General features: G+C 35.5%; 1 protein-coding gene across 1 annotated transcript; it reads right to left on the bottom strand.

The window, feature by feature from the left end:
* Positions 1–1,857: 1,857 nt before the first annotated feature.
* LOC114744784 (receptor kinase-like protein Xa21) lies at positions 1,858–5,088 on the bottom strand. The gene is made up of 4 exons (XM_028932937.1): positions 5,064–5,088; positions 3,747–4,971; positions 2,399–2,925; positions 1,858–2,216 (listed from the first exon to the last, which is right to left on the bottom strand). Exons 1-4 carry the CDS (start codon positions 5,086–5,088, stop codon positions 1,858–1,860), a joined length of 2,136 nt encoding a protein of 711 aa, XP_028788770.1.
* Between the last annotated feature and the right edge of the window lie 5,139 nt (positions 5,089–10,227).

Below are 10,227 nucleotides of genomic sequence, written 5' to 3'. Positions count from 1 at the left end.
AGAGCTCAGAATATGCTACATCATCATGTTATTAAAATTAAAAATAAGAAATAAATCTTGTCACCAAAAAAATAAAAAATAAAAAATAAATCTGACTAATATTATAAAATTACTAGGTAGCTTCCACCTACTTTTCCTAATTTGTTTAGACTGGAACACCTAATTTTTTTCACCTACTCATTTAACTGTAGAATTTATTGGGCTGATATGAATTGAGACAGGTAAGACCATAAAGGGAGCAAAGCTCTACCATCAAGTATTTTAATTAAAAATGGGATAAGATGCTTAAATATTTTGAAAGTATCCATAAAGAAGTACTTAGCACCTGAAAGTTTTTTTGGTTCTTATATATTCTGAAAATTTATTTTTATAGCAAAAACACCACGGTTGTTATTTGTCATTAAGTTGGATAGTTAAATTATGCAACTCAATTGGTGTCTTTAACAATCAAACTCAATAACAGATAGCAGTTCAAGGCAAAAATGCTATAAAGTAAAACTTCTCGGATATATAAGAGCCAAAAAAAAATCTTTCAAGTATTAGGTGCTCTTTCATGAATACTTCCAGGATATTTAAACACATTATCCTATTCGAAATTAAAAAACATTAAAAGACTTGATATAACTTTGCAACTTTTTATGGTCCTGTTTGTCTCCATATATATTAGATTGGAATGTGATAAATCTTCTTTTTCAAATTAGATAGGTCCAGAGAATTGTATATTATAAATATTTGGCGGTCGAGGTCCAGAAAATTGTATATTATAAATATTTGGTGGTAGAGTTTCATCCATCATGGTTGTATGAATTGGTCTTGACCTTACATAAATCTTCTATTTGAAATGAGATAGGTGCAAAAAAGATTAGATATTCCATGCTAAAAAAATCTTTAAAAAAATCAAAGCTGGTAAAAAATTTTACACTATAATTAAAATTTATTTTTAATAGTACAATGATGTGGCAAATTATGAGCTCTCTTATTAGCCTCAACGGCTACCATTTGGATGCTAAGAGAAAGTATAGGAGAGAGAATAAGAAAATTATTAAAAACAACTATGGAAATGAGAGAATATGCGACGGAGAGACATGAATAAATTATACTTTAAAAAAATAAGAAAATAAATATATTGAGTATTAAACTAATTAATAGGCGCTAGATAAAAACTTAGCCAATAAAGTTTGAGACATTATGCGAACGTTTTTTATAAATGGGGACAAGTGGTGGTTGTTCAAGGGACGGAGGAAAATACATGAATTCCTTCGACAAAAACAAAAAGGGGGAAATGATTTCCTATTTTTCGGGAAAGACTGAACAAATTTCAGTTGTAAGGACATGATTGGTTGATTTTAGGTCATTGAGGTGTTCAATTTTCAGTTGTATTACTTGTGATTTTTTGTTTTCTTTTCATGAAATAAAACGCAAATAGTTGGGTCTTGTGGTGCTAAACACCTTCTTCAAAACCTTTTTAAATGTAAAATTGTGAGTTTGAACCTTTTATGAGGGATATAAGAATTTCAGAAGGAAAAGAATCACGCATTAATGTTAGATATACAAAACAAATTTAACAAGAGAGAACAACAATATAATTGGTATATAGGTGTTGCCAAAAAGAATAATCCTTTTTCTTCAAAAGAAAAAAAAGGATTAAATACAATTCAAATAGCTAAATACAGTTGTAATGAACAAAATATAAGAAAAAGGAAAATAACTCAAAACATAAAAAATGTAAAGACTTCATATATTAATATAACAAGCACGTAAATCATTGCCATTTTACCATACCACATGTTTCATAGACAAAATAAAGCAAAGGATAAAGGAAACAGTAACTAAATCCTTCATACATAGATTATTAAACTAGTGGTGCATCTCTAACATTTTATGCAAATGTGACCTTATCTTTTTCAAAGAGACCACAACATCAGTCATCATAATTTGTGCTTCTAGTGATTTAGTGCAAAAACTTAATGCTAACTCAAAAATTGATGATATATGTGGTAATATATTGTTGATATTTGGATTCTCTTCATGCAGCAAATTGACATCAAGAATATCGATGATTGAATGCGGTATTGATTTGCTAACCCAATCTTTCAAATCAAGACCTTCAACAAACATTTTATCAGTTGGCTTCTTCCTTGTAAACATCTCCATTAGCATGATACCATAGCCATACACATCTCCTTTGAAAGAAACTACTCCTTTTGAGCCATACTCTATATGTCAAAAGAGAATATAAGGTTCGCTGTTAAACTTTTCTTTTATATAGCCTATAAAAATCTTTCCATATAGGAATGGAAAATATGTTTACATATCAATGATTGAATAATATAAAATTTTGCATAGAATAACAAAAAAACAACATTGTTGAACTAAAATATTATTATTAAACTATTACCTGGTGCCATATAGCCAACTGTAGCCAATGTTTTTGTATAAGTTTGCAACTGTCCTTCACCTAATAGTTTAGCTATACCAAAATCACTAAGATGAGCCACCATATCTTCATCCAACAAAACATTGCTTGGTTTTATGTCACAATGAACAATCGGAGTAGAACTACCATGATGAAGATACTCTAATGCAGCTGCCACATCAACCATTATATTCAACCTTTGCAAGATATCTAAACAGTAGTTATGAGAGTACAACCATCTATCAAGACTTCCATTTGACATGAATTCCATGATTAGAGACTTGAAATCATCAGTTGAGCAACTACTAATGATCTTAATGAGATTACGATGGCGTAAATTACACATGGCAACACATTCAATATCAAAACTTCTCAATGCTTCTTCCATGTCTATGTTAAACACTTTGACAGCAACTATCTTTTCATTTGGAAGAATTGCTTTGTATACTGATCCAAAACTTCCAAGGCCAAGAAGATTCCTTTCATCAAATCCGTTTGTTCCCTGTAAACACTACAAAAAAACAGACCTTAGGCGACGACTTTCGGTGGCGACAAAAAAAGTCGCCGCTAAAACTAAGACTTTCAGTGGTGACTTTTTTAGTCGCCGCTGAAAGTTCACCATTGAAACCAAGACTTTCAGCGGTGACAAAAGTGTCGCCACCCAAAGTGGACCTTCAGCGGTGACTTTTTTTGTTGCCGCCGAAAGTGGACTTTTAGTCGCCGCTGAAAGTTCGCTGCTGAAACTAAGACTTTCCGCGGCGACAAAAGTGTCGCCGCCGAAAGTGGACCTTCAGCGGCGACTTTTTTTGTCGCCGCTAAAAGTATAATATAATAATATATATTTTATTTTACAATATTAATAAACAAATTTAATTTGGCTCAGCGGTAAGAAGGTTGGACACGAAAGGAGGCGGTCATGAGTTCGAACCTGGAAGAAGACACATTTAAGGTGAAAATATTTGTACGATGACGTGGTGAGGAGGAGTGATGTGGCAATGACGTGGAGGTGGCTAGTGATGATGTGGCCGCCGATGGCGATGACATGGAGGTCGACGATGATAACGTGGCGGCTGGAGACGATGACGTGGCACCGGCGGTGATGACGTGGCATTGGTAAAGCCAATTCTTCTTAGGCATTACTTTCAACGGCGACAAAAAAGTCCCCGCTAGAAGTATCTTTTAGCGGCAACCTTTTTAGTTGCCACTGAAAGTTTTCAGCCACAGCTGCTATGGCAACGACTTTTTAGCGGCGACTTATCATCGCAAAAAACTTTCGGCGGCAACTTTTGTACTAAAGTCGTCGCTGAAAGTCAATTTTTTTGTAGTGAAAAGCTCATAATAGGATATCCTAGTTGGTGCATCGAAATTTGTTAAATCCCTTTTGGTTGCATAGTTAGCATCATCTCTATTATGCTTTAGAAAGACAATGCCTGTAACAACCAAAATAACAACCATGACAGGCACTAAGCATTTTATCACCAACATCACTTTATTTGTTATGTGCTTGTTTCCTTTCCTACATGGTTGGACGTGTAGGTAGGATTTCTCGCAAAGACCCTTATTCATCATAAAAGATTGAGCAGTGAAATTTTGAAAAGGACCACCATTTGGAATTGCTCCATCCAATAAATTGTAGGAAAGATTAATAGATTTAAGATAGTGTAGTGACTCTAAGGACTTTGGAATCACACCAGACAAATAATTATGAGAAAGATCTATTGACTCAATATTGACCATGTTGCTTAATGATTCAGGTATAGGCCCTTGTAATTTGTTGTGAGCCAAAGATAAGTTTTGCAAAGTTTGCAACCCACCCATTGTTTTAGGGATGCTTCCTGAAATTTGGTTTCTTGACAAATCTAATAGTATAATTGCTCTCAAGTTTGATACCTCTAGTGAAATTATTCCACTCAATGCATTGGAGGATATATCTAAAACCAATAAATCTTTGAGACTCCAAAGAGAAGAGGGTATATGAGAAACAAATTTGTTAGAGCTAAAATTCGACTTTTGCAAAGAAGTATTCCCAAGACATCCCAAAACTGCTCCCAAAAACATATTGTTGGCAAGATTCAACTCACTTAGACTTTTGAGTTGGCAAAGGTTATTTAAAATGGAACCTTGTAATTTGTTGTTGCTCAGGCTTAAATGTTGAAGGCTCTGTAATTTGTCAAATGTGTATGGAATCAAACCAGTCAATTCATTCCCATCCAAAGCTAAGTCAATCAAGCTTGTTAAATTTCCAATTACATTGGGTATAGCTTTGATAAGTTTATTCGATGACAAGTGTAATGCAATGAGCTTAGAAGCATTTGATATGCTGTTTGGAATTTGTCCGGTTAGTTCATTCCCATCCAACCCTAACTTCTTCAAATTGGGAAGGCCATTTCCTAAATATGATGGGAGAACGCCAGAGAGGGAGTTGCTGGCAAGGTTTAAAAATGTTAATGTTGAAATGTTGAATATGTTGGAAGGAATAGGTCTTTTGAAGTAATTACTGGACAAGTCTAATTTACCAAGTTTATCAAGACCGCCTATCCCTCTGGGTAGAAAACCTGGACAAAAAAATTAATGGATGAATAACATTCTCGTTAAAAAAAGCTACTAGAGAAAAACGGAGATATAATAGTTAATATGTTTTATATACAACTGTATGGAATAAAAGAATACATCATTATATATATATATATATATATTATATAAACCAATGTATAGTCTAATAAGATCCGCAATGGTGTACAAAAGACTACTGTTTTCTGCAAACTTAACTTGATGTGTTTAATATCATAATAAGACCATGTCCTGATTTAGTTAATTTATTAGAAATTTTTTTAATGATTTGAAATTTAAATATTGAGGTTGGACGAGTTCTTTTCATACATGCGTATTGAATGATTTTTGTTTGAAAATGATATGACAGCCCCTCAACAAATATATACTATGCTATCTATGATGGCAACAAAGAAATACTACTATATACTTTGCTATCTATGTCTCAAATTTGGGTATGAAAAAAATCTGTCTCAAATTTTAATGTTACCCAAAAAACATTTAGTATAAATAATATTTCCCCCGCTAATTGATTAAAAGTAGTTAAAAAACTAAGTCTCCGAATATTAAAGTTTTATGCTGATCATTATTTGTTTTCATATTAGCACATTTAATTGAACATGATAAACAAACTTTCAAAATAAATAAATAAGTAATAGATATAAAAGGATACTTGTCAATGAGTTTCTACCAAAATATATTTGTGTCAAATGTGTACATTAACTCATTAATTTTTCAATTTTAATTTATAAAATTAGAATCTCCGTGTGTGTGTGAAAAATAAAACACGTGGGCACATTAAATGCGATATGGAGCTTTTTCATTGATCGAAGTACCCAAAAAAAAAAGTTCACGTCTTACTAATTCCAAACACTAAAATATTAGAAAGGGAAAAAGTTGCTATCAAAACAAAACAAAAAAAAGAGAAAAAAAGTGAATTTCTTATAACCATCAAATTGAATCATGAAAACAAAGGTTCTCTCTCCTTGTGAGAGTTAGTTAAAATGGTTATCATCACGTTCATAACTTCTTGTTCTATCATCGATTACAGCAATGAAGGAGGTTCTTCAGAGTGTCATCTGCCCCCCACTACAACGGAAGTGAAAAGAGTGGCTTCTCAATATTTCTCTGCAAGAGAGAAGTGTGGTGAGGAACAAATGATTGGAGGAATGAGGTCGATTGAGGTTGGAGGAAGCTTGAGAGAAACAAAGTCAGAAGAGAAGAAGATGACTCTTGAGGTTGATTTGGTGTGGAGGAAGAAAGAAGAGAGAAGGTTTGGGGGTGGTGCTCTGATTGGAAGAATGATTACAAAGAAGAAATCTGAATGTTGCTGTGGTAATTCAGATGATCAGAAAGGAGTGGAATCTAGAAAAGAAAGGGGATTTGGAAGTTGTAGAGATGGATCAGAAAACTTATGTGTTTGAATTTAAATATCGAGAAGATTATAGAAGAATTCTGCGAGGGAGGCCATGGTCAATTAATGGATGGCTCTTGTATATTCAAAAGTGGAAGGAAGATATGGTGGGTAGTGATGTAAACTTTGACTTGTGCCCCTTTTGGATCCAACTTCAAGGCCTGTCATTGGCGGTGATAGATGTTGAAAATGCCATTAGACTTGCCTCGAGGATTGGAGATGTGGTTCTTGTGAAGGATCCTAAGTGTGATGGTACGTTAATTAGGAGTTTTCTTCGTGCTTGAGTGCTTGTTGGTTTAAAGAAATCTCTAGACTTAAAGAAACCCCTAGTTATTGGACTTTGTGCTCCACGACCTGATAAGGATCTTATATTGATCAAGGTGAGATATGAAAGATTGTAGAATTTGTGCTTTGCTTATGGGAGACTGGGATATGATATCAAAAGCTGTACGTACAAGGACAACAAAGAGACTGGCTCTACAGAGTTTGGAAATTGGTTGGGAGTACAGGTTGCTAGAAGGATGGATGAGTTAGTGGTTATCTATAAGGATAGTTGGGAAGAAGTGAAGTGTATAAAGTTAAGAAAGACAAATGATAAAGGCAAACAGATTGAATTACCTTGGAAGGAAGATAAGGTAAATAAAGAAAAGAATACAAGTGATAAGAAGACTGAGCAGGTGGATTTGAGCAGTAACATAGTTGCTAAGAAGAATAAGAAGGAAGAGGTTATTGTAGGGACTAGTGGACATTAGGAGGCTAGGTCAATTTCAATTAAAAAAGGAGTGAAGGAGGTTGCAATTTATAGGTCTGAAGAGAAGGAAGAGAAAGCTTTGTCTCTACCTAAGAAAAGCAGCAATATGTCTAAGGCAATAATATTATATGGGAGTGTATCTCCTATGTCAGAGATGGTAACAGGTTTGAGGAAGATTGGGTTGAAAAGGCCATTGATGGAGGAAGAGGGGAGGTCAGATGTTAAGAGAATATGACCCAGATCGTATACTATATTGCATTAATTTGTTTTATTTTGAAGGGGACTTAAGGTGACTAACAGTTTGTTCTTCACAAGGAAGTGTCCATTATTGTATCACTATTTTTTTTAATGAGGATGCTTTATTTTTTGTGAATGCAAGAAAGCAGAATTGTTGAGTGTTGAGAGGCATATTAGATTGCTATTGTAAGGCTTCAAGACAAGCAGTAAATTCTGACAAGTCCTGTTTGTTTTTTCTCGAAGAATACAACTAAGGATGTTAAGAAGGAAGTATATGAGGTTTCGAGGATTAAAGCAACTGATAATCCTAGTAAATATCTGGGAATGCCAATGATATGGGGAAAGTGGAAGTTAGAGGCTCTTTTGTTTGTTTGAAAAAAAAAAAGCTTAGTTTGAAATTACAGGGATGGAAACAGAAGTTTCTGACATTTGTAGGGAGGGAAGTGATGATTAAGGCAGTAGGACCTGCAATACCTGTGCTTCCTATGTCCTATTTTAGATTTCCAAAGAAGGTTTGTGTTGAATTAGATAGTATGATGGCAAGGTTCTGGTGGGGTCAGAGGGAACAAGAAGGTAAAATATATTGGAAATCTTGGAAATCACTGAGCTTCACAAAAAGTGAAGGTGGAATGGGTTTCAAGAATCTAGAGCTGTTTAATAAAGCTCTCCTTGCTAAGAATGCATGGAGGTTGGCTCAAAATCCAGATGCTTTGTGGTGTAGGATTTTGAAGGGTTTGTATTTCCTGGATATTGATTTTTTTTCTAGGCTAAGCAAGGTTGTAGATCTTCTTGGGGTCGGTCCAACATCTTAGAAGGAAGAGATTTAATAAATAAGGATCTCTGTTGGAGAGGAGGGACTGGAGATAGGATCAGAAATTTTGTTGACAATTGGATTATTCCTGAAGCTAATGGGTATGCATTTGCTTCCAGATATTTAGATGAAGAAAACGAGTTTGATTGTGAAGAGCTTAATCAAAAATAATTCTTGGTGTTTTGAAGGAATGGAAGATTGGTTCAGTGATGAAGATAAAGCTCTCATTAACTTTATTAATATTCTTGGATCAAATTTGGTAGATAAGTGTCTTTGGATGATGAATAGAGATTGTAATTACTCTGTGAAGTTGGGGTATAGGGTAGCTTTGGCCTTTGGGCAGAGAAGATGGTAGAAGGTTGAGAGATCCGGGAGGCTCCTATAAGATATCTAAACAGCTGTGAAGCTGAAGATTCCTCCCAAAGTAGGTCATTTTATGTGGAGAGCAGTGAGTGGAGCTTTGGCCACCAAGGAAGCTCTTTTTAGAAGAAAACTTGGAAAGCTAGGTGTAGGCATATTTTTGAAGGTGTTGAGGTGGATGCTATCAGATGTGTAGCAAGGTTGTTGAGGCTAGTTAGTGATTAGGATGAGGCTCAAAAACAAAGGGGGAGACATAAGATGGACGGCAATGGTATTGAAAGAGTGAGAATTTGGAGGGCACCTAAGAGTGGAGCAATCAAGTTGAATGTGGATGCTTCTTTCAAGTTATTTGATATGGCTGCTTCTGTAGGGTTGGTGGGAAGAGGTGAGAATGGTGTGTTTGTTGGTGGTTTGGTAATGAAGGTTAAGGCATATTCATCTCTTATTGTAGAAACCTTGGTAATCTTGGAAGCTTTATATTGCAGTGAGAGGTGGGAAGGAGAGAAGGTGATAGTTGAAATTGATTGTCAAGAGTTATTTCATAGATTGAGAGCTTCTGAATTGAAGGGATGCGATTGGAGCTGTGAAGATGTCATGCTAAACTGTTATTCAAAGAAGAGATTGTTGCACAATTGATCTTTATTTTTGGTTTCTCGTAAGGGCAATAGAGCTGCTGATTGTTTAGCAGCAGAGGTTTTAAAAGGAGCAGTACCACAAGGATGGTTTTCTGAACCACTATCCTTTTTGTTGCATATTCTGCAGCATGATTTTGAGCTTTCTAATTGTGACTCTTTAGCTAGGACTGTGACAAACTCAATTATTTTTATATATTTTACTATCTTTTATATGAGTTTTGTCAGCTTAATTGGTCCCTTTTTGCCTTAATTGATTTAATTTATTTTATTTTGAATTATTATTTTATAATGGCAAAATTGTCATATTTTGGTTTAATTGTGATTAATTGATTTTTGAGGACAATTAATGCTACCTTATTTTTGAATTTTGTTTCAGGGTTTTTGAAAGATTTAAAAATAAAAAAATAAAAAAGAAAAAAAATATAATTCAAAAAATAAATATATAATATAATAAAAAGAGGAAGCAAAACGTTGTGTTTTGCTCCCCTAACCTAATATCCAATAATCACCTTCAGCTTGAACGAGGAGAGAGCTGATACACGCAAGCGGCGCTGGAAAAACAGAGCAACACGCACACACGCAGAAGCGGACGCCGAACGAAAACGAAAAAAGAACGCCAGACGAAACAGAGAAGGCGGCACAGAGAGCAACACACGGGCAGAAGAGGGAGCTGGCCGACGGCACGAGGAGTGAGCGACGGTAGAGGGGGAACCTCCCTTCATCACCATCGTCTTCATCTTCTTCCCTTCTCGGCGCAACCAGCGAGCTGAGGAGCTCGGCGGAGACAGACCAGTGGAGCAACCAGCGTGAACGGACCAGCAACACCACCATCTTCTTCATTGCTGCCATTCGCGTTCTGGAGGCAGGGAAGACCAGAACAGAGCCGCGATAGCGGCTGAACCAGAGGGAGACACTAGCGAGCTGAGCGACGAGCAGAGGCAGAAAGCAGGGAGCTGGACGGCGTCATCTTCATCAATTTTTCACCGTGTTCTCCAGGCGTGAACAGTGTTATTCCATGGCAAACCGTAACAGAGCATTGATTGCAGCATTCTT

Source organism: Neltuma alba, unplaced genomic scaffold (genome assembly GCF_004799145.2).
Source record: "Neltuma alba isolate B1F8T4 unplaced genomic scaffold, ASM479914v2 tig00004445_pilon, whole genome shotgun sequence".
In the NCBI taxonomy this organism is placed as follows: Eukaryota; Viridiplantae; Streptophyta; class Magnoliopsida; order Fabales; family Fabaceae; genus Neltuma; species Neltuma alba.
Note: the sequence above shows the minus strand (reverse complement) of the source record. Positions and strands in the feature narration are given on the sequence as shown.

Coding starts and splice junctions, on each gene's coding strand:
- LOC114744784 (XM_028932937.1), bottom strand. CDS start 5,088: ATGTATTCTTTTATTCCATACAGTT. Junction 2,926..3,746: donor AGGATATCCTATTATGAGCT/TTTCACTACAAA, acceptor TTTTTTGTAGTG/TTTACAGGGAACAAACGGAT. Junction 2,217..2,398: donor AGTTGGCTATATGGCACCAG/GTAATAGTTTAA, acceptor TTTGACATATAG/AGTATGGCTCAAAAGGAGTA.